General features: G+C 51.5%; 10 protein-coding genes across 10 annotated transcripts; 8 read left to right on the forward strand and 2 right to left on the reverse strand.

The window, feature by feature from the left end:
* Positions 1–528: 528 nt before the first annotated feature.
* On the forward strand, positions 529–1426 carry JN550_000527 (uncharacterized protein; the record flags this gene model as incomplete). The annotated part of the gene is made up of 2 exons (XM_049316894.1): positions 529–1081; positions 1152–1426. The coding sequence occupies 2 exons, from the start codon at positions 529–531 to the stop codon at positions 1424–1426; spliced, it is 828 nt and encodes a 275-aa protein (XP_049177816.1).
* Positions 1427–2913: 1487 nt separating this feature from the next.
* Positions 2914–3798, forward strand: JN550_000528 (uncharacterized protein; the record flags this gene model as incomplete). Its single annotated transcript, XM_049316905.1, has 1 exon — positions 2914–3798. One exon carries the CDS (start codon positions 2914–2916, stop codon positions 3796–3798), a length of 885 nt encoding a protein of 294 aa, XP_049177817.1.
* A 2837-nt stretch (positions 3799–6635) lies between these two features.
* Positions 6636–7775, forward strand: JN550_000529 (uncharacterized protein; the record flags this gene model as incomplete). The annotated part of the gene is made up of 1 exon (XM_049316916.1): positions 6636–7775. One exon carries the CDS (start codon positions 6636–6638, stop codon positions 7773–7775), a length of 1140 nt encoding a protein of 379 aa, XP_049177818.1.
* Positions 7776–8407: 632 nt separating this feature from the next.
* Positions 8408–9463, forward strand: JN550_000530 (uncharacterized protein; the record flags this gene model as incomplete). Its single annotated transcript, XM_049316927.1, has 2 exons — positions 8408–8468; positions 8523–9463. 2 exons carry the CDS (start codon positions 8408–8410, stop codon positions 9461–9463), a joined length of 1002 nt encoding a protein of 333 aa, XP_049177819.1.
* A 490-nt stretch (positions 9464–9953) lies between these two features.
* JN550_000531 (uncharacterized protein) lies at positions 9954–12087 on the forward strand (the record flags this gene model as incomplete). Its single annotated transcript, XM_049316938.1, has 3 exons — positions 9954–10234; positions 10305–11855; positions 11910–12087. The coding sequence occupies 3 exons, from the start codon at positions 9954–9956 to the stop codon at positions 12085–12087; spliced, it is 2010 nt and encodes a 669-aa protein (XP_049177820.1).
* Positions 12088–12459: 372 nt separating this feature from the next.
* Positions 12460–13064, reverse strand: JN550_000532 (uncharacterized protein; the record flags this gene model as incomplete). The annotated part of the gene is made up of 2 exons (XM_049316949.1): positions 12460–12687; positions 12888–13064. 2 exons carry the CDS (start codon positions 13062–13064, stop codon positions 12460–12462), a joined length of 405 nt encoding a protein of 134 aa, XP_049177821.1.
* A 2087-nt stretch (positions 13065–15151) lies between these two features.
* JN550_000533 (uncharacterized protein) lies at positions 15152–16671 on the forward strand (the record flags this gene model as incomplete). Its single annotated transcript, XM_049316959.1, has 5 exons — positions 15152–15426; positions 15491–15590; positions 15674–15812; positions 15885–16093; positions 16189–16671. 5 exons carry the CDS (start codon positions 15152–15154, stop codon positions 16669–16671), a joined length of 1206 nt encoding a protein of 401 aa, XP_049177822.1.
* Positions 16672–17374: 703 nt separating this feature from the next.
* On the forward strand, positions 17375–17854 carry JN550_000534 (uncharacterized protein; the record flags this gene model as incomplete). The annotated part of the gene is made up of 1 exon (XM_049316970.1): positions 17375–17854. The coding sequence occupies one exon, from the start codon at positions 17375–17377 to the stop codon at positions 17852–17854; it is 480 nt and encodes a 159-aa protein (XP_049177823.1).
* Positions 17855–18082: 228 nt separating this feature from the next.
* On the reverse strand, positions 18083–19447 carry JN550_000535 (uncharacterized protein; the record flags this gene model as incomplete). Its single annotated transcript, XM_049316981.1, has 1 exon — positions 18083–19447. The coding sequence occupies one exon, from the start codon at positions 19445–19447 to the stop codon at positions 18083–18085; it is 1365 nt and encodes a 454-aa protein (XP_049177824.1).
* Positions 19448–19988: 541 nt separating this feature from the next.
* JN550_000536 (uncharacterized protein) lies at positions 19989–21098 on the forward strand (the record flags this gene model as incomplete). The annotated part of the gene is made up of 2 exons (XM_049316993.1): positions 19989–20284; positions 20348–21098. 2 exons carry the CDS (start codon positions 19989–19991, stop codon positions 21096–21098), a joined length of 1047 nt encoding a protein of 348 aa, XP_049177825.1.
* Positions 21099–22308: the final 1210 nt, after the last annotated feature.

The raw sequence follows: 22308 nt of genomic DNA on the forward strand, positions 1-22308 counted from the left end.
AGTTGTGCTGTTACAGTAGAAGTTGCGTTATGCGGACCTCAACATTTCATCAATGAGCACCCTGGACGGGTTGAAAAGAGAAGCGTAGGGCCTGCGAGGCCAGTGATGTACCGATATAAAAGACCCATAGAATCAATGTTGATTTATTCCGTGAATTAACTCTAATAGACCTGTTGTGTTAGTTGCCGGCTTATTTAATACTGCTGCCTACTTACATGTCAGCATCTTACGACTGCTGCGTGGAGAACCGCGTAAGCTATGAAGCAGGCACAACCACTCACGGATTAGCGCTAAGCCCAACATATCTCAGTGAAGTCGAAAGTGTCCTGACTACCGCCGAAGAAGTTTCTCGTCTTCGAAATTAAAGCCCGGGATGACGGATAGTGATCATCAGCTCTCCTTGGCTATGTCTTCGATTACGCTGCATGTATAGTCAGCCAGATATTTATATCGCTCTCTATGAGCTTTATCTAGATTGTTTTCTCCAAGTGAAAAGCTTGGACAGCCCATACGGTCAAATATAGTAAGATGGCTCTTCCCTTCGCACGGCCATTGTCTTTGGCACCAGATTTCGCACTTTCCTCCATAGGCCAGGATGATATCGATGGTGTAATTTCGTGTCACCACCAAGCATTCAACTCTCCGGGGGAGCGTTTCTGGTGGTCACCTGATCTCGACGCCATGCGCGCGTTTCAACGTGCATCTCTGGAGAAGAATCTGAAGAGCGGTGAAAAGCGGTACTTCAAGATCACACATACGCCGAGCGGGGAGTTAGCAGCCTTTGCAAGCTGGGTTCTGCCCAAACGTTTTGATGGTCTGGGCCTGAGGCCCGTGGTTGGCACGGACACCAACAACGAAGGAGCCCGGGCTGTTGCCGCTGTGGAGGAGATCGGACTATATGTGGATAGCTCAGCACACAGTACTCTGCAATCAAACAAAGTTTCTGGGGAAGCCGATATGGAGGAGTACATTAGGCAGATTGTGAGCCGTCTTCCTGATGGCGCGAGCAAGGAGGGCCTTGCGGAAGCAGTTCGGTTCGAGTTGCATATTCATAATCGCTATGGAGCTGAAGAAATGCTCAGTAAGTTAACTCTGAGTCCTCTTTTGCCTCTCTATGTGTGATGTTATGCACATAGCTTATAATGGTACAGATCTTGCCGTGCTCTGCACTTCCCCAAGGTACGAGCGCCGCGGACTTGCCAAGGCTCTCATTGAACCAGTGCTTGAAATAGCACAGGCTAATGGAATGCCAGTATGGGTTTACTCGTCGCCGGTCGGAAAAGGATTCTATGAGAAACTGGGGTTTGTAGTCATTGAGGCGTATGACCTAGACTTGAGCAACGCGAACAGGGGATTAGAGGGGGTGCATAGGGTCACAGCTATGCAGTGGAATCCAAAACCCTCAATTCGTCACCGGTGGACGTGAGATTACTATTGAAGTAGTATTAAACCTTTGAGAACAATGAGGCTTATAATAATCTCCAAGGGAGCACGGAAATAGGCGACTTGGTGATTCGCACAGGCGCACCGAACAAGGAATATCCTGTCGCTCATAGATGGCATGGTAGTTAGAAGAGCCGAGATTGCTGAAGGCTGAGGCGGAGAAGATCGAGAAGAAGCTGAAACCACTAAGTCTAGGCTACAAAATGCTAAGAGTAAAGGAAAATATATTGAATAATGATGTAGCCATTAGATTGCAGCCCAGACTTGAGGCCGTAATGCTTACGACCATGTAGTAAAACCTGACGTCCACTCATCATATATCTCTTCGCTGACATCCCACAATCTTTGTGATACTTTTGCGAGTACGCAGTCGGTTGTGTGAAAGGGGTAAATGTTCACGGCCATTGCAGTGCGGGTGAGTAGCTTAGATATACCAGTTGGCTTCACTAGATCGATAGTAACGAGCGGTTTTGAGTATAAACTATATGCCAAAAGAACATCCTAACTCTCTATGCGTTATATATTATACTACCAGAGTACAGGGCTATGGACTGATCGGAAAGCCCGTCACTGGTGCCGATAAACCAGCCGGCTTGTTGGTGTACTACGATATTAGCTTTGTCTCCTTTAAGGTCCAATTCGACCAAACCAAGGCATCCTAGGCTGACTAGCGCAGCCTTATTAGATACGAAGGAGCGCCCCTCATGTATTCTCTAAACGCAACGGCTTCCAATGGAACTACAAGCACTGGGATAGCAACGTAACGAGTGAATTGAACGTGATGCTTCTTCCAAGCGATACCGAAAACATCGGATACTTAACAGAATATGCTAGACGTCTGGCTTCCTACTCAAGATATTGGATGCGTTCAACCAGACTGTAAATGCGTCCCAAAACGTCCGTTCGGCTTGATCCTCAGCTCTACTTGACGGATTATCGTAAATAGACAGACGTCAGATAACTCCACGTAAGCAACCCCGGGTACTGGATATGACAAGTGAGGCTTGTGCCACACTATTCCGCCTAAGCAGACCTAAAGGCGCAAGGCACACGCGCTATGCCGTGAGCTACGGTACCGAATCGTAGCATCTACAGGCTCAGACAACTTAGAAACACTAAAGAAGGACACCTTAAGCAATAGAAGTGCTGGAAACCTTCCATAACCGCTTCATGTGGTCCCGTCTAAAGATGACATGGTCCGTGGGAGCCAGGGGTTAAACGAGCTGCACAGCCCACTAACAGATTTGCTAGTATGAGATAGTCAGATCTTGCAATTGCGCCAAAGCCAAAAGGACAGATTTATGCGCGATTGTTGATGTTCTATTCCTGGCTGCGCCGGACTTGACAAATACTATGCTTGATAACATCCGCTTTCTCAGGCACTGAAATCGTAACCGCCCTTCCCCGAGACATCCACCTCTACCCAGCTTAGTGCTAATATCACTTCCAGTGAATCAACATCGGACCGAAATGTCTGACTTGAAGTCAATGTGGTTCGCGGCACGTAATCCACCGGCCGATCCAATCTCCCTTTCCTTCAAGGGCAAAGCGGTCCTGGTGACAGGTGCTAGTTCGGGTCTTGGCCTCGCCGCCGCCATAAAATACACAAGGCAAGGCGCATCGCCATTGATATTGGGCGTACAGACTCGTGAGCAAGGGGAACAGGCCAGGAAGGCCATCATGGAGGCCACGAGCTGCGCCAAGGACAATCTCGTGATCCTGACCCTGGACTTCGCATCCTTCGATTCCGTATGCAGTTTTTCTCGAGAACTCGACGCTAAGGTGCCGTATCTTCACATTGCCCAGATCGCTGGTGGTGTCATAAAAAGCAAGTATGATCTCACAGGCGACGGCTATGAGGAGAGCCTCCAGATTGGTGCCCTGAGCACCGCGCTGCTCGGGCAGCTCCTGCTTCCAAAGCTTCGCCGAACGGCGGCTGGGCTGCCGGAGGGCGAGTTCTGCTATCTATCGTTTCTCAATAGCATCGCCCACATGAGGGTCACAGCATCGGACCTGCCTATGGGGCACTCACTAGTCCAAAGATGCAACGACGGCGAACAGTGGGACGCTCACAAGCAGTACGCCCTGGTGAAGCTAGTAGCGCGGCTCGCGGTGAAAGGCATCGCTGATAAGTGTGCCGAGGATGCCAAGATTATTGTCAATGCGAGCTGCCCCGGTGTCTGCAAGACGAACATGTATAAGGACATGTCTCTCTTATCTAGGGCTTCGGTGGAGGTGCAGTGGTTTTTCGTGGGTCGTACCGCCGAGCAAGGAGCTCGCACCTTGGTCAGCGCTACTGGCTTGGGGCCAGAAAGCCGCGGCAATTTTTGGAATAACGACGAACTACTACCGTAAGGCACTCTTCCTGATTTGAATAACAGTCAACATATGAGAGCATCATGTCCACTGACACGTCTCTTCGCTATAGCCCCAGCGAATTGCTAGCAAGCGACCGAGCTGTGTCCTTGTATCAAGAAACTTGGGGCGAGGTCCAGAAAATTCTGCATATTTATATCAGCTAAGATAAGCTCTAAAGTGTGCGTCGTTTGATGCCAGGCAGCATGGGCTGAATGTATAGGATACTGTCCAGGATTTTCGCGTTTACCGGGCTCGCTCGAACCTTGACAAAAGGCTTTTGATCTCTCCTATTGATTGGAAATAATGAAACAAAGGCAGATTGAACAATATAATTGCTCCTGGATGCCTCCATAATGAAAGAAGTGAGTCAAAATGATCATCTGCGCAGTCCTGTTGGTCGCTCGTTATATAGTAGGATAACGTCTAGACTTCACAAGCCAGCTGAACCACTACAATATATTAGTAGCTTACGACAAACTATGGATCGGGAAATGTAAAAGCATTAATTCTTCAAGAATTTCTTGTCTAATTGAGCAAAATTTTGTGCCTGGATGTTAGGGTCGCTTATCGGATGCTTAAGGCTTCCGGCGAGTAGGGCCCTAGAACCGTCAATGTATGCCGCCCTTTGGTTAAGTCGAGTTCAACTCTTTATTTTGGGTTGGTTGGTTTTGGGCACTGCTACATTGAACGGCCCCAATGATAAATATAGAATCTGCGTTCTGACTAAAGTTGCCGAGCTAACAATCAGAGCAATATATAAGCTTGAAAAATTCTTGAAGAATTAATGTTGATACATTTTCCGATCCATAATTCATTTTGAGCTCCTAACATATTATAATGGTTCAGCTGACTTGTAAAGCCCAGACGTTATCCTACTATATAGAAGTATATTGAACCCACGGAAAGAAAGAATCAAAGAGAGCTTGGCCATGCTTGGAGGATACCTCGTGACAGCTGATTTCAGGCGGACTGTGAAGATTCATGCTGACACGGCCAGTGCAGTGGGTTTTATAATTGAAGGTTTCTTGACGCTTGGTAGTACGGAGCCCGTACAAAGTGATTGAGCTTCTTTCCAGCATCCGCAGGGGTGCACACATGAGGATTCACACGTATGGACCGCGGTACACTCTATACTTTCCGAGTTCGTTTAATGACAGTGCATCAGATATGACCGACCGACTTGACCAATAAGTCCTGGGCCGTGGGAACAGATGGAAAAGACACGAATTGAGACACGCTGGGGCTCTACTAAGAAAAGTCCAACTCGCGAACATTTAGACAGTACAGAGTGATCTCGACATTATCACAACGGCTTCTGATTCTAGTCCGTCGGAAGGCTGAAGGAGGCGAAACACGCATGATGTATAGCCAATCGCCAGACAAATCAAGCACTGACGGACGGGATGCCTGGTCAAGCGAGTGACTTGCAATCCACTTTTTAATCTGGGCCGGCGCAGACTCCAGCAAGAGAGGTTGATTGCGGTATTGTTGGCAATGGTGATCTAATTCCTTTCGAATCTGCTCATGGCGATCGTTTCTGAGTCTAAATGTCAGCCCTGCCTCAGAGTTGGACGAATTACGATTTTTCAGACCTGGTTCCCGCTATACATGAGGCCGCGCTAGGGAGTGACAGCGGCTTCTACCACATTACCGTGCGACCGAGGCCGTTAAGGCCCGAATTGCACGCGGATTCTGTGGCGTATTACGCTGGTGTAGTAGCTTGATTCGATGGCCTGTCTGCTGTGTGCACGGAGGTTCGGAATACAAGAAAGGGCCCTGGTCCGGTTTTTGAGTTGATCGACAGCTACTTAATGAAGTACGATACAACCCAGGAGTATAGCGGTGTTACACCGAATAGAACCCTAGAGTTACAGCGTAACACTGCCGGGTCGAACGGGCGGGACCAGTGAAACCGGGAATCATCAGGCGAATTCTAGCGCTGGTGGTGTGGGCAGGATTCCCCACACCCCACTTTTGATAGAGTATGCAAGAGGGCGAGTCTCTATAGTACCTTCCCTTCTAAGCGATGTAGCAGCCAAGACTAATAGTGTAGAATAAATACCTTGGCAGCTTAACCCGTATTGGAATCTGTGAAGGCGTAGAGGTCTAGAACTCGCATTTTACATACAATTGTTCCTGGCAGCCGGAAGATTGCAGGGTTCTGCGCCAAGCCTAAAATATATATCACTGATAGCTGAGGTACACGTGAGATTGTGTCACTGCAGGTTGTTAAACCGGTCATTGTCCCGAATAGGACCCACCGGGCGCTTTTCGGAAATCTAAGGTTTTATGCTTATTTCTCTGTATTGACAGATTGCCTGCAAGCGTTACCTAATAGAGACCTGAATTCCGTGGGCTAACGGCATGGATTGCCCCATCCATCGACCAGAACCAACACACAGGCCGGGATAATAACGTCGACTTGCCGAGTCTGAGGTTTGTTGAAACTTGGGGTAACGTCGAGGCGAGCGTTGGGGCGAATTAGGAAGGAGGCATTTGGCAACGGCTCGTCTTGTGGAGGGCTCTGTTCTGGGCGGCGAGAATATGTATAGAAGTATGTTACAAATCAAGATATCAGCACGATGAATCAAGTCGATTTGGGAAGGAGGAATTGGCGAAGCCTAGTTTAATATAGGGCTCTGTCTTGGACAGCGGCAAATAGAATCATGATGAGAGTCACGATACTAGAGCCGGGACAAGTATAAATGAGTGTGTTTGTCCTCATCCAGTCTGGTAGTTTGAAGCAGCATCCTAGACTCACCTCGCTTACTATCTAGCTTCCACAATACCAACGCCTCTTTATCTCTCCCACGTGTTGTCTCAGAACGCTAGACATGGAGCTCACTAGGTTCCTCGCCTTTTTGGCAGCCGTCCTGCCCGTTGCCTACGGTGCCCCCTCGCAGGCCTCGACCAGCCTCCACCCGGAGATCCTGGCCGCCATGAAGCGCGACTTGGGCCTGGACGCCAAGCAGGCCACTGCTCGTGTTGCCCGGGAGCTTGCGGCCACCGATGTCATTGAGCAGCTACGCAGCTCGGCTGGTGACTCGTTCGCTGGTGCTTGGGTCGCCGAGGACGGCACTACGATCAACGTTGGTGTCACTGACCCGGCTTTGGCCGCCGAGGTTACCTCTGCTGGCGCCACACCGGCAATCATGGCCAACAGCCTCTCCAAGCTTGAACAGGCCAAGGCGGCACTTGATAACCTGGACATCGAGCAGCCCAAGACCCTCGCCACGGACTCGGCCGACTCGGGCGTTGCTGCCTATTACGTCGACGTCGCTGCCAACAAGCTCGTCCTAGAGGCACTCGCCGGCAGTATCGCCCACGCTGAGTCGCTGGCCGAGCAGGTCGGGCTCACCGCATCTGAGTTCGAGGTGCGCACAGTTGAGGAGATGCCGACCACCTTCGCCACGGTCCAGGGCGGTGATGCCTACCTCATCAACCGAAGCGCCCGGTGCTCCATCGGTTTCGCGGTCACAACTGGCTTCGTTTCAGCTGGTCACTGTGGCAGCTCTGGTAACTCTGCCACCACCAGCGCCGGTGCGGCCCTGGGAACCTTCTCCGGTTCGGTTTTCCCAGGCAGCGCTGACATGAGCTACGTCCGCACTGTCAGCGGAACCACTCTCAGGGGCTACATCAACAGCTACGGCTCCGGTACCCTGCCAGTGTCGGGCAGCACCGCGTCCGCCGTCGGAGCCAGTATCTGCCGCTCTGGCTCTACCACCGGTGTCCACTGCGGCACCGTCGGCGCTCTGGGCGCCACGGTTAACTACGCCGAAGGACGTGTCACTGGTCTGACCCGAACCAGTGTGTGCGCCGAGCCCGGTGACTCTGGCGGCTCCTTCTACTCTGGCGCCCAGGCCCAGGGTGTCACTTCGGGAGGCTCTGGCAGCTGCACTAGCGGCGGCACAACCTACTTCCAGCCCGTCAACGAGATCCTGTCGACCTACAGCCTCACTTTGGTCAGGGCTTAAATAGCCATTTGTGTCAGACAGTCGCACGGAGGGTCATTCACAGCGAACCAGTACGGAAGCAGTCAATTAAGTGGATTCTGTGCCGCGTGAATTGCTTATTTTATTGTCTATATGTTTGTCTGTCTCCTGTCTATACTCTTACTTCTAAATATATATACTATATGGAGGTTGATTTGTCAAATGTTCTTCACCGTGGTCTGTGCGTACCGTGCATTGCCTCCTTTGGGTATAGTCACTATAATCTCAATGGCTTTTCACTGTAAGCGAAAGCCTCTTTTGCACCGTCAATACCCTACGAGCATTAGAATTTATAGGGGCTTGGACGTAATACGCATTGCATAGAAAGTGAGCCTTATTCGCACGATGGCGATGACTTTTAAAATGAACCTCCTTATTTTCCAGTGCACTAATACGCCTTATAGAATAGCGCTTTTTAGTGCCAGTAAAGTGTCGCAATATCACGCCACACGGATCGGCGGTCAATCGGAGATACCCACTATTCCCGGCTCCCCTTCAACCCCCTCCGGACATTGAAGCTCGCGCCGAACTGCAAGGTGGCGATAGGTAAAGAGTGAAATCTCAGGCAGATAACTTCGAACCATCAGTCAAATTTGCAACTGTGAAGATTCAAAATGGCCCAACCAACGTCAGCCCAGAAAATCGTCTTCGGCTCGATGACGCTTGGCAAGGAGGGTAGGTACTCCATCCGTCCTGTCGTTTTCTTAACGCGCCGGCTGATGATCTCAGGCGCCGACCAAGCACGCGTCCATAGCCTTGAAGAGTCGGGTGCGATATTGGATGTTTTCCAGAAGTTCGGGCATATTGAAGTTGACAGCGCCCGTAGCTATGCCGGGGGCAGCACCGAGGAATATCTGGGGGCTCTGAAATGGCAAGAGCGCGGTCTGGTTCTCGATACCAAGCTCTCACCACTCGGCAGACTGGGCGCAACCAAGTATACTCATTCTCCAGCTGACCTGCGCCGGGGCCTGCGGGATTCATTGACGGCTTTGAGAACAGACAAGGTGGACTTGTGGTATCTCCATGCACCGGACCACAACGTCCCCTACGAAGAGACACTTCGCGAGGTCAATGAGCTACATAAACAAGGGTACTTCAAGCGCTTCGGGCTCAGCAACTATGCCGCGTGGGAGGTTGCTCAGATCTCCGAGATCTGCATCAGAAACGGATGGAAGCGGCCCGACGTCTATCAGGGCGTCTACAATGGTCTTCATCGCTCCGTGGAAGCAGAACTCTTCCCCGCGCTTCGACACTACGGCATCGCATTCTACGCGTATAACCCGCTTGCTGGCGGATTTCTGACAGACCGATATGAGCGGTCCACCCAAGATCATGAAGAAGGTAGTAGATTTGACCCCAACAGGAGCCAGGGAAAGAGTTACCGCGGCCGTTACTGGAATGAGACGTACTTTGATGCCTTGGACAAAGTGAGACCGGTAGCGAAGGACCTGGGCATCAACACGGCGGAGGCTGCGCTACGGTGGATAAGTCATCATGGAGTCTTGAACAAGGAAAAGGGGGATGCCATCATCATCGGAGCTAGCAGTGCGAAGCAATTGGACGAAAACCTGCAGAACCTAGGAAAGGGGCCTCTACCAGAGGAGTTGGTAAAAGCTTTCGACGAAGCTTGGAGAGTTGCCAAAGGTAGGGTTGAGAACTACTTTCGATAAGCGGTCGGGAGTTATGTAGACGCCGGTCGTACAGTACCCTTGTGATACGAGCTTCCAACTCCCAATGGCCTTTAACTTACCAATTGCTTCACAAGTATCAGCGACCCTGCGCCAGCATTGAAAGCCGTGTCAGCAACCCTGCCATTGCGTCAAATGTGAATTGCCGAAAGAACCGACACCTCTTCGAGTATCGGCCCCGGTACTTGATCCTTTTTACGCTGTCCGTCGGATGGTGGACGCAGCTTATGTCGCGACGGGCTTTCGATTGTCTATCAACCAAGTTCCCAAGCCTAGCTTGTGGTACTGCATCCTAAGGGCGTAGACCCACCCAACCAACTACTATCGATAAGAAGCGTACCGGGAAATTTTGGCGGGGAGAAAGGTCAAACGCCCTAGAAATTACCATTGAGCACTTCCGTACGCGACAGCCTTGCTTCAACAAACCACTTCTCTTGAGGTGGAGGATGCGCATGCGCCTATACGTTTCAGCATGGGTGCCGAGGATAATTCGCACGAGCGCGCAGCGCCAGCCACTGCGCCCGTTGACAAGCCCGTTCCGGCTACCGAGTCCGCGAAGCGCAAGGATGCTCCAGACGCAGTCTCATCGAATGCAGATGGCGAGCCCAGGAAGCGCCAATTCAACTCGAATCGCGGCCGCGGTCGGGGCTCAGGGGGCCGAGGTAGTGGCCGAGGAGGGCGTGGTGGGCGAGGCGGTCGAGGCGGCAGAGGAGGCAACCATGGCGGCGGCGACGACAAGCGCGACGACTCGAGGTGAGTCCCCCATCCCCTCAGTCTTGCCGTGTAACAGCGAAGCCAATACGAGCTAACCAGCCCCCCGTAGCCAACAAGACGAGCCCAAGAAGGACGACTGGAGGCAGGACTGGCGCGACCGCAAACGCCGCAAAGTAGACGAGAATGGCAAGCGCGCCGGCGTGCCCGAGGGCCAATCGAGCTACATGAGCATCGCCTTCTCCAAGGACGAGATCGCCGCCGAAGAACGTCGACCGAAGCGCAAGGTGGCTGTCATGATTGGCTACTCCGGCACCGGATACCATGGCCTACAGATTAACCACAAGGAGAAGACGATAGAGGGTGACCTGTTCGCCGCCTTCGTCGCTGCGAACGCAATCTCCAAGGCCAATGCTGACGATCCGAGGAAGTCGAGCTTGGTCCGGACGGCGCGAACGGACAAGGGTGTTCACGCGGCGGGCAACGTCATCTCGCTCAAGCTGATCATCGAGGATCCCGATGTTGTCAAGAAGATCAATGATGCTCTGCCGCCCCAGATCAGGGTATGGGGCATTCAGAGAACCAATAATGCCTTCAACTGCTACCAAACCTGTGATTCACGTTGGTACGAGTATCTCATGCCAAGCTACTGCCTCTTGCCGCCACACCCAGATACCTTTTTGGGCAAGCAGGTGCTCGAGGCCGTCAAGGAGAAGGGCGTCGAGGAGGAATACAACAAGCGCATGGAAGACGTCAAGAACTTCTGGGAGGACGTAGAGAAGAACGACATCCAACCCATCATTGATGCCCTGGAACCAGAGGTTCGCGAGGAAGTCTTGCGCAGAAGACACGCGGCCGAGTCGGAAAGCAAGGGAAATAAGATAATCAAGACAGATGGCGAAGAGGGTGTCCCGAACGAGACAAAGGAATCGCCTGCCGCCAAGGATGTGGAGATGGAGAATGCCGCGCCAGAAGAAGCACAGCCTTCCCTCGCGCCTACAGATGCAGATGTTCAGACAACAGAGTCGGCGCCCAAGCTGGATGGGTCAGGAGAGGGAACAGAGGAGGCCCTAAATGCCTCTGAACAGTCGCAACCGAAGCCTCCGAGGCCTGCAGATGTGGCGCTGAAGCAGATCAAGACGGCTTACGTTGCTGCGAAGCGACGTTACCGTGTTACCCCCGAGCGTCTCTCCCAACTGCAGCAGGCTCTGGATCTGTACGTTGGCACCAAGAACTACCACAACTATACCATCGTGAAGTCACCTACCGACCCTTCTGCCAAGCGCAATATCAAGTCGTTTGTAGCCAACCCAGAGCCAATCCAGATCAATGACACCCAATGGCTGTCCTTGAAGGTTCACGGTCAATCGTTCATGATGCACCAGATCCGCAAGATGGTTGGAATGGCTGTCCTCGTTACGCGATGTGCTACAGACCTAAACCGTATCACCGAGAGCTACCAGCATGGCCGGATCAGTATTCCCAAGGCTCCCAGCTTGGGCCTGCTGTTGGAACGTCCAGTCTTCGATAACTACAACGCCCGCGTTGGCGACAACGTGGAGAAGCCTAAGATTGATTTCGGCAACTACGAGAAGGAGTTGCAAGAGTTCAAAGATTCACACATCTACCAGCGGATCTTTGACTTGGAGGAGAAGGAAAACTCGTAAGTTGACTATTCATCCATGGAAGTTGGATCATCGCAGCTGACCAAGACCAGGTTCCACACATTCTTCCACCAGATCGACCATTTCAAGTCCGATTACTTCCTGTGGACCACGGCTCGCGGTATTGGCGCAGCACACCAGAGGGTAGGACAGGCAGAGGATCTGCCCGAAGGTCTCAAGGAAGAGCTAGGTGATGATGAGGGCGAAGATCCCGAGGGTGGTGAGGGTTAGACACCCACGCTTGTCTTGCTGAATTGAGCACATCGTATATCTCTGCTGCAAGGGGTTTGAGAGAACCTATGCCTAAGCGACGTACCTTAGCGTACTGAGAGCATCTGCCAGTGCCGTGAAGGGGATCTGAATAGATGGTCAATCGTATGATGAAAAAGTCTTGTGCGGTATGGCCTCTTCCGACCTATCGTATTGGGGTATCAACGTAGCAATAGCCATTTCCCATGCACTCCTTAGACGCCAGTATCCTCAAACGTAACCCAAATGCAGTTGTCTCTCGCCGTATACGCCACAGCGGGCGAGCCCCTTTCACTTTCTCTGACTCGAGGTCGGGCATCGACCATTGCGTTCCACTTTCCTCTGGTAGTCAGGTCAGCTCTCCGCAGCGGTACTGTCTGCGCGAGCCTGTGCCTCGGCATCAGCCTTCTGCCGCTCCAAGCGCGATGCCATCAGCTCATTGTACAGACCCTGCACAACGCGCGCCTTGCTGTCCAGTTCGGCCTGCTGCGCGGCGTCCTCACCCGGCTTGCGCAGCGGGCCCTTGATCCAGAGCGCCTTGATCTCGCGTGTGATCTGCAGCAGGTTCTGGATCTCCGTGATCTGTTTTGTTTCGTCTTGTTAGCCTAGCCACGCGGGTTCAGAGCCAGATGGACAGCGATTCCCGTCCAGGCCTTCCGGTAGTCCGGATCACGTGTCTAGCACGGCTGGCCAGAGCAGAGCTAGGTCTGGCTGGTGGCGGAGCATGAACGGGATCTAAACAAGATAACACGAGGGGCAAATGCTCTCGGAGAAAGACGTACCAGCGCTGCCGTCTCGTTCTCCATGCGCATCTGGTTCAGCGCCTCGTGATCCAGCGCGCCCTCCTTGGGGATCGGCGCCGTGGCGGCCTTGGTCATGTTGAGGAAGCGGCGCAGGATTGCGGCCATGGCCTTGTTGTGCCGGTCCAGCAGCGTGTCTGCATCTTTCTTGCGGTCCATTTCTTGTCAGTGAGCTTGCGATGGCCCTCACAGATGCCGAGTGGTCGACGGATGGAGATGAAGCATGGGCGTGGTAGACTGTGGGCCAATTGGAAGGCGGCGTGGTTGAGCGCGTCACGTGATGGCGGCATGTGAAAGGAGATCTTGTCGTGGCAGTATCTCACAGCCACCGTTGTCGCGTTTGACTACAGATATTTCGAAATTGTTTTTTGTTCTGATTTTCAATTCAATACGTATATTTCCTGTTTACTATATCGGATGTGCTCACCGATGCTGTTCGCCTGCTATCCCACGAGTGAAAGTGAAAGCCCATAGTCTGAAGCGACAAAAATGCGCTGACAGGAAAGGGTAAAGAATGTTCCACCGGAACCTACCCGACGCTCAACTCGCACTAGCATATAATTACGGTTTCTCGTGTACATGCATACCCGCTGGTGGCATGCTAGGCGGGAACCTTATCTCAGAAGCCGGGCGGGCTGGCGGGTCACCATCTTCGACTTGACGTTACACTAGCTGGCGGATGAAAGAATAAACGACTTTAGTTATCTGTGCTTGCCGAGCAGTTGCTTTCGAATTCAATGCGGTAAGATAGAGGGAGATCAGGAGGTCGGACACATAGTGGAGCTGCAATGCAGACTTGTACATATCTGCTTTTTCGACAGTGGCGACTGTGAAGAGGTACTGAAAGCTGCTGGCCGTGAGCCCTGGTCACCATATCACTTATAACTGGTCATAAAGCCAAGAACGGATTTTCTTCCAGAAACATACTCTAAACGGCATCTCAGGGCCCACATGCCGCTAGCCGCGACACGGTTGCAGGCTCGCAGCCCTCGGTGCCCACCAATAGCATTCAGATTAGTCCTAAAGCATGCGAGGGCCACGCAGTGTCAAAGCATTCAAACGGATTTCGATACAAAATCTGAGTCCATATCAGTAAGATCCCAGCTGCATCTACGGCTAGAGTTGAAGAGATCTACGTGACTCGCCCACTCCGGCTAGGGCCGGACAGGGAAGAGGTATGGGCGACACGGTACTGCTATTGGACATGGTTCAACACTAATGTACACAGCAACGCCATGAAAGAAATACTGGTGCGTGGCTTGCATGCATCACTCAGCCCTTTCGGATTTTCATTCGTAGGGTTTCCCCATCATCTGCAGTCTGATGCTACCATGCAGCGAGCGAAAACAGGGGAACGATTCACATTGCCTTATCTCGAGCTGCAGAATTTTCTCGCTCCAATCACGGAGAAAAGCGATGTCTGAAAGACGAAATATGATCCAGGTTATACTGCGATTCCATGCACGATATCAAGAGGATGCAGATCGTTGTGGTTGATGAAGCACCCGATCATCTGCCTCAATATATCGGATGTCGCTGACAGTATCTAGTAACGTGCAATGAAATGGCACGACTGTATACCACATTGTATCTATTGTCGCGAGACAACTGTGGCCAGCAAGAAACAACGGGGGTAGCCAACGAGGCTTCGTGAATGAGTCTTGGCATACAAGTCGGCAGTGGTCCGATGGGTCACGGGCGCGGACCGGCCGAATGATGGTGTCGATCTGGAGACACCACGAAGCTCCCACAGTATAGCGATTATCAGTTGAGCGCTGCACGAAGACACATGGCTCCCCTGCGAGCTCGTACCAGCTCCAGGCAGGCAACGGGCGGTGATTGGATCGTCGAGCGTCGCAAAAGCAAACCACAGCACGCTTGGGAATGACTCGGGTGTTAGGCGGGGTTCAGCTCCGTGGCCCAGATGTTCGATGTCATTTCTACCTTTTGCTTAGCGCGAACCCTAAAGCCGGTGGGCACCACGAATTCGCGGCAGGCGCACACCAGGCGAAGCTTGCCGCGTGTATTGGTGTGTACGAAGCATACTTATGTATATAACCGACGTGGACGCCATGAGCATCAGACGGTGCGGCAACCCACGTGGTCGAACGTGGTCGATGGGCACCACCAGATGTAGCAGAATCCTGAGATTCGGCGTTCTTTCCGATGATATCGGTCGGGGCATTTGTTTTCAACCCACGCCGACCGTTGACTTCTGAGGAGCAGGCTATCACCATTCCGCCAATATGCCTGAAATCCAGTCCTTCGTCACGGAGACGTTCACCTTTCTCTCCATCGGGATACTGGTCATCGGCCTGCGAACATTTTCCAGGCTCAAGATGTTTAGAGTCCACAGACTCTGGGCCGACGACTATCTGATGCTGCTGGTGATCGTGCCGTACACGGTAGAAAGCGTCCTCGCTTATCAGGTCGCCACCAAATATCACGGACTGGCCAACAGTGGGATGACAGACGAGGCGCGCGCGACGCTCTCGCCAGATGATGTTGAGTACATGTTAAGGTGAGTTTTCCGAGGATGACACTCTCAAATGGAGATATGGATGTGAACTTATATGGAAATGTAGAGTTGGAGGCTCCAGGACCCAGATCGCCGGTTGGTGCATGTATACGACGGTCCTGTGGACCATCAAGGCGAGTCTGTGCACTTTCTATTTACGACTCACTGTAAGTTGCATCTGCTACTTCTGACTATGGGGGGAATATGCAACCGGCCATGAGCAGCACCAGTTAACTCTTGCCGTCTCAAGTTCGGTCTCAACACTCTTCGAAACGCGATATATGTAGGCTTTGGACTGATACTTGCCACCTACATTTGCCTCATTGCCATATTTCTGGGCACTTGCCACCCGTTCCATCGTATGTGGCAGATATACCCGGATCCGGGAAGTAAGCGACCCCCTTTCTGTTTACACACCTGCCCAACCTGCAACGATTATAAGGAATCTAACTTTGCATCAGATGTATGCCAGCCTGGAATATCAAGAATATACATCTTGTCCACCGTCACATTGAACATCATCACAGATCTTTACATACTCTTGATAACGATCATGATGTTACGGGGCACAAACATCCCGATTATCAAGAAAATAGGCGTTTTCGTCCTATTTTCGGGTGGCCTATTCGTTATGGCGGCAGGGCTTCTGCGCTGTTTCATTATCCTCAAAGTCAGCAATCCCGACTGCCCGTGATATACCGCGACTATTCAAGCCCACAGTTGAAGTTTGGAGTGTGCAAAAGCTAATTGTAATGTGAAACTCAGGATCCCCTCAATGGCCCATCTCAAGCTGCATTGTGGGCGATGCGCGAAACATTCGCCGCCGTTGTGACCTCTAATCTCCCCATCATATGGGGTTGGGCACGCCAAAAGCTGAAGCCATACTTGGGCTCTCTTCTTTCATCTGTTAACAGCAATACAAAGGTACATGGCACTCTAGTGATCGCCGACCAGGCTGGTAAAGACTCAATAGTCTCGAGCAAATGCCAACACGGAAACGCATATTCTCAGACGAATGGCCGGCTCAAACACGAGACAGATGTCGAGAATATGGATGGCTTCAGCTCGGACAGTATATCACCCTCTTCTAACCCTGATTGGTTGCAAATCCGGCCGGCTAGATTATCCACGACAAAAACGTTCTATGCTGAGGTTCTGGAAGGCGTGGAGGTTGCAGTTGGACCAAGTACTTTGTCTACACCACTGGAGCCTATACCTCCAGCGAAAATGAAATCATCCCTGGTGTAGTTCAAAGCAAAACTTCATGATGACCACACCTCGCAAGCTTATGTTGATTGACTGTGGCGTAAAAATGAGTTCTGGTTACGGAACAGTCCAGCCCGACCGATGCTACGCCACCAACTTAGCAGCTGATACTGATAAGATGTATGCGGGGTCGTTTAATAGGTGGTCCCTACACGAACAGGCCATCTACCGCCTTCCGGTATATTGTTTGCTTGCTCTATATCAAACGACGTTGCTGCCTTCAAGAATACATGGGGGAAGACTTTGATGTCCGACATACGCTTGGATCACGTGTCTCAACACATGCGATTGAGCAGAGTCAGTTTCCAAGCGTGGGGTAAAGTTTGACCAGACGTACATTGGGCAAAGCCAGCGCTGAAGTCTCCCATAGAACATATCAACAGGGTCAATGCGGAGGGGTTAGTGTCTAGACTAAGTGCCGGTCTCCAATTACGCGTTGCGCTCGCCGCATCATACGAATCCAGCCCCCACTTGCCGGCCAACAACTTTTATTGGTTATTGTATAAAAGAAATCTGATCATCTTGCCAGTACAAGAAGCTGAAGGAGTCGGTGAGTTTCGACATAAGGTCTGAAGTATTTTGAGTTATCTTCGTTGACCGTGCAAGTCTTGTATTCAACAAACAAAAGAACAGACCAACAAACAGACCAGCAGAGCAGTCGAGACTAGACATCAGCTCCATCGCCATGTCCACACAAATCACGCGTAAAGAGTTCCTCGAATATGTCCGGGCCTTCAACGCTCACGATTTCGACAAGCAGTACAGCTACTACGACGATGACGTGATACTCGACTTACCAGACCCCCAGACTGGCAAGTTACGGGGCAAAAAGGGTATAATGGCTCACTACGCACCCCTATTTGAAGTTGCGGAAGAGGTCCTTGTACCCATGCACCTGGCCGTCGACGGCGACAACATCTTCTATGTAATGGAGTCCTATTTCTGTTACAATAAGAAACTCGACCATGGCGTGTTCGGTTATCCGGTAGAACCGGGGGATATCATTAAGATTCGAGTATGGGCGCACTACCAAATCAAGAATAAGAAAATGTACTACATTACCTGTAACCTATTCCAAAAGTGGTTTTTGGGAAAGGTTTCACTGAAGGAAGCTGTTGCGGAAAGCAGGACGAGGGCGGATGACGAGTTTAAAAGTTTCACGTAATGAGGGGGCCACTGCATAAATCAGCAGTATCTCTCTACGATTGGCAAAGCTTCAGACTATACAGCAGAGAACATCAAAAGTATGAACTTCTGAGTTGTACATGGGAAATACGCCATTCTAGACAGCAGTCCAAGTATAAGACTTTAATGATTATGCGCAGAAGACCTGTCTACTTCTACCTAACACTCTACAGGCTGTTTTCTATCTACGAAGACTGATGTGACATACTTAGTTGAACTGGGCTAAGGAATAACAGAAAATATTCCTCGGATCGTAACGGTTCTTGAGCTCCACCAGACGCTGCCACTGAGACCCATAGATAGTAGAGCAGCGAGCTTCCGCCGGTGGTGTCAAGGAGATATAACTTGTTTCTAGCAGGTTTTCTGGGTCCGTCTTCCGAAGTGCATCGCGAAACCCGGTAACCCACAGCCATGACTCCTGGGCTCGGTCCGGGGAACTCGTCGTACCGATGAACTCAAATACATAGTGAGGCGTGCGTGCACTAAAGACGGATCCTGCCCGGGGCGCTGCTGAGGGACCACGTAGCTGATGCGCTGAAAACAAGGTGGCAGGGTCGTCAGGCATCTTGGCAAATTCCTGGGCCATAACGGCGACGACTTCATCAGTCATCTCCTTGACGCTGATTGTACAATTGCCGCCATATGCAGATTTTGGGGGCAGTTCCGTTGAGATTGCCATCCATTCAGGTGTCGTTGTGGCCTTGACCGTGTTGAGAGCAACTTCTCCTCCGAGTGGAGTGACCTGATCTAGCCATTGCCGACCGGTTTCGATATCATCCGAGCTCCAAAGGAAACCAACCGCAAGCGCCTTGCCAAATGGAGTGTTGACCACACTTTGTTGAATGCCAAGCGATTTTGGGAGTCCGTTCTTCGCCAGAGCTTTGTACCCGCTGGAGAACATGTGCAGTGTGGCAGACAGCTCTTGAGACTTATAGACTATGACACCGCCCAAAACTTCTTTCAGCGGGTAAGTCTTGACAGTCAAATCCACAATGACGCCCAGGCAGCCTCCACCTCCGCGAATAGCTTCCAGCATCTCCGTGTCCGCTGTAACTAATTCGCCTTGAGGATTTACCAACGTCGCACCGATGATTTGATCGACACCTAGGCCGTAATTAGCCTCGAGGGCACCATATCCTCCATGTGTAGCCCAGCCAACGTAACCGACAGTCGCAAACGACCCAAACGCGGTAGCCAGGTGATGCTTTGAGAGCTCCTCGGCCAGCTTGAACGCAAGAATGCCACCCCCAATAGTAGCAGAGCTCCCAGAAGAATCCACCGTTATGAAGTCGATATCGCGCATGTCAATGGCGAGCGCATCTTGCGCGAAGCACCGTCCGAAGAGGTCATGACCTCCCGACCGGACGGTGATGCCCACGCCTTCCGACGTAGCCCAGGAGACAAGCGTTGCAACATCTTCCGCGTCCCGTGGCCGGACAATGGCGAATGGCACAGCGGGAGAGTCAAGAATATAAGCTTCGCGCAAGATTGCATACTCGGGAGCATCTGGTGTTACATATCTGATATGAGAGTGCTGCTGCATGAATGTCTCAAAGCTGCTGCGCTGAGACATGGTGGAGACTTGATCTTCGGCAATCGTCCAGGGCTCGATCTCTAGGTATGCCGTAATGTCAAAGTCCGGGGTTCGAGCAAGGGTCAATCTTCGACGATAGGAAAGGCTCAGGACGTTGCAGTACCTTCTCAACGATTGATCGACGAGAAGGGCTGCCGGTTCGCAGCCCGTTTGCGTCTACAACCCCAACTTCTCCAAATGTAGCCCACTCCGGCCGGTGGGCTTTGTGGGGCCGACGCGATACCCGGGTTGGGGTACAGCGGACGCTTTACTGAGACTATAGGAGCGGTGCAGCATGGTCCAGGTCGACATGGAATCGGAGAATTCCTATATGCAGGGAGCGAAATGTTATCATGCACTTCACTGTGGCGCAGTCACCGCCCCGCCCATTACCCTCACCATTATGACAGCCCCATCACCAGCGAGACTTACTTGTCGGACTTGAAAAAAAAAATAATGAAAATAGGGAAACGACGCGACTAGCTTCTGGTCAGCTCTATTCTTGGTCTTATTTCCCTTATATTGAATACTCTGGTTAAGCATGGCTTCGGGAAGACTTTTTGAAGACATTCCGCCATTCCCCGCCGGCCTCCAAACTGCACCACTATATACGATTCCACTAGCCGGCCTGCGTTCGGGGGATGAGGTCACTGCGAAGAATACTCTGAAAGCATGCCAGGATCTGGGCTTCTTCCTGCTCGACCTCCGTGGTGACAGGCTAGGAGACACGGTAATAGAGGAAGTTGATCAGCTTTTCAACGTCGGTAAGGACTTAATGAATCTTCCTTATGACGAGAAAGAGAAGTATCTACATGATGCTCCAAAGAGTTTTCTTGGGTGAGTTCGAGCTTCGAGCTTAAATAACGTGTCATGCAATTCCCATTTACTCATGTTTCCAAGATTCAAGCCCCGCGGTCATGCCAAAATCGAGACAAGCGAGCCAGATCGATTCGAATGGTTCAATATTGGCCAAGATGGGCTGCTAGGGAATACTGCACCTCAAAGACTTCCACCACTTATACATGATCGCCATTCACTACTAACCTCGTTTGTTGAACACGGTCAGAGTATCGTCAGAACCATTAATTCAACCTTAGCGACGCAACTCGGCCTCCCTGCGGATGCATTCGCATCCTTGCAGGAGCCCACCAAGCCATCTGGCACCGTGGTGCGGATCATCAAGGCATTTGCAAGCCCAGAGGCAGAAGACCTCCGCACCAGCATGATTCACCATACAGACTTTGGCACTATCACGCTGCTTGCCAACGTGCTTGGCGGGCTACAGATCCTAGCTCCACACCGACCCCCTGAAGACAAAAGCGCGTGGCTGTGGGTACGTCCGCAGCCCGGCTGCCTTATTGTAAACCTCGGCGATGCCATGGTACAATGGACCGGCGGTTTGCTACGAAGCAATGTGCATCGAATCAATTTTGCACCCGGAGACCAGCGCTTCTCCGATCGGTACAGCTTAGCTCTCTTGGTCCGACCAGAACGCGAGGCAAGCATGAAAAGGCTCACCGGACCAGGCGAGGATGGCGAGGACGGTGACTTGACTGCTTGGGAGTGGGAGGTCAAAAAAGCAATGGCTTTGACTCGCGAGCCGGCTATGATGCAGAGTAAGGGCGGTAAACAAGCAGCGACGAAGACCTGAATTGTTTTCAACAGATGTCATAGGATAAATGTGTTGCCCTCCTCTTAGCCCGGTGAGTAAGAAACATTCAGATGCTCCTTTCTCCAGGGACTGTGATAGAGGCACCGAAGCGTGGCGAATAGACTTGTATCGGCATGCACATTATGATGGATTTAATGCAAGCGATACTGTGCTATTTGTATCACATTGCCAAATACCAATCATAAACTGACTTTGAACTGGTGAAACCTATTATTTATTCGATGGGAAATCTGTGGTCTCATGCTGCAGGCGCCAGCTGATCTCTTGCCTTTTCCGCCGGGATAGCCCTCAATACACTCTGGTGTAACTACTCTCGCGCCAGTACCCCCACAGGTAACTATTCTAGGTATGTACCAATGCATGTCAAGGTAAAATCCACAGTCTTGTTCAAAAGATAGGCGCAGCCGGAAGGCGTTTATTGGATGCAACTTTAACGGAGAAGGGCTGCAGTCAGACGCATGAGTGTCCTCCCTGCATACATGCATACTGTCGTACACATCATCACACCCATCAGATTCAGACCCGATCAGCTGGGATCTGTCCATTCAGGCAATTCTTTCAACGGCGGGCGTAGTAAGGGGTGAAAGAGTTCATTAGTGGTTGGCTCAAATTTGAATTTCGTGTGAACGCAGGGAGGACATGTTTATTGCTAGCATTTGATGTTGCACAGAAGACCGGTCTCACCTCCCTCGCACCCTCGTCAGGAGTTCATATTTAGTTACATGGAATGCGGTGAAAACTTGAAATTTTCGAAGTCCAGCATCGCAGAGAAAATAAGTAGGTATGCAAGGTGCATTATGCGCTCAAATCAAAGACTTGCATAGATTCGTACCAGGCAAAACCAAGCACCTCCTACTTGTACCCCAACCCTTCAAGCCTAGCAGCGTCCCTACATCACACCCCACCGCACTGGTACTTTTGCTGCGTGAATACTCTTCTAGAGTAGCTCATCTACTGCAGGATATATACGAGCATCATGTTTCAAGAATTTAACTTATGCCACATTCCTCCGCAATACTTTGCTTTTGCGAACTGTGTAGGGGCCATAATGACCCCTCCCCGCGGCACCAGCAGTGTTATCCAGCTCTACGATTTGCCAGCTCGAATCGCCGACATCCCTGAGACCTGGCCCGTCTGGGAGGCCAACTAGGGGCGCGGAATCCTTCTTGGGGTTCTGGTGCACGTTTTC

The sequence above is a fragment of the Neoarthrinium moseri genome (assembly GCF_022829205.1).
Source record: "Neoarthrinium moseri strain CBS 164.80 chromosome Unknown scaffold1_Wmoseri_CBS_16480, whole genome shotgun sequence".
Classification (NCBI taxonomy): domain Eukaryota; kingdom Fungi; phylum Ascomycota; class Sordariomycetes; order Amphisphaeriales; family Apiosporaceae; genus Neoarthrinium; species Neoarthrinium moseri.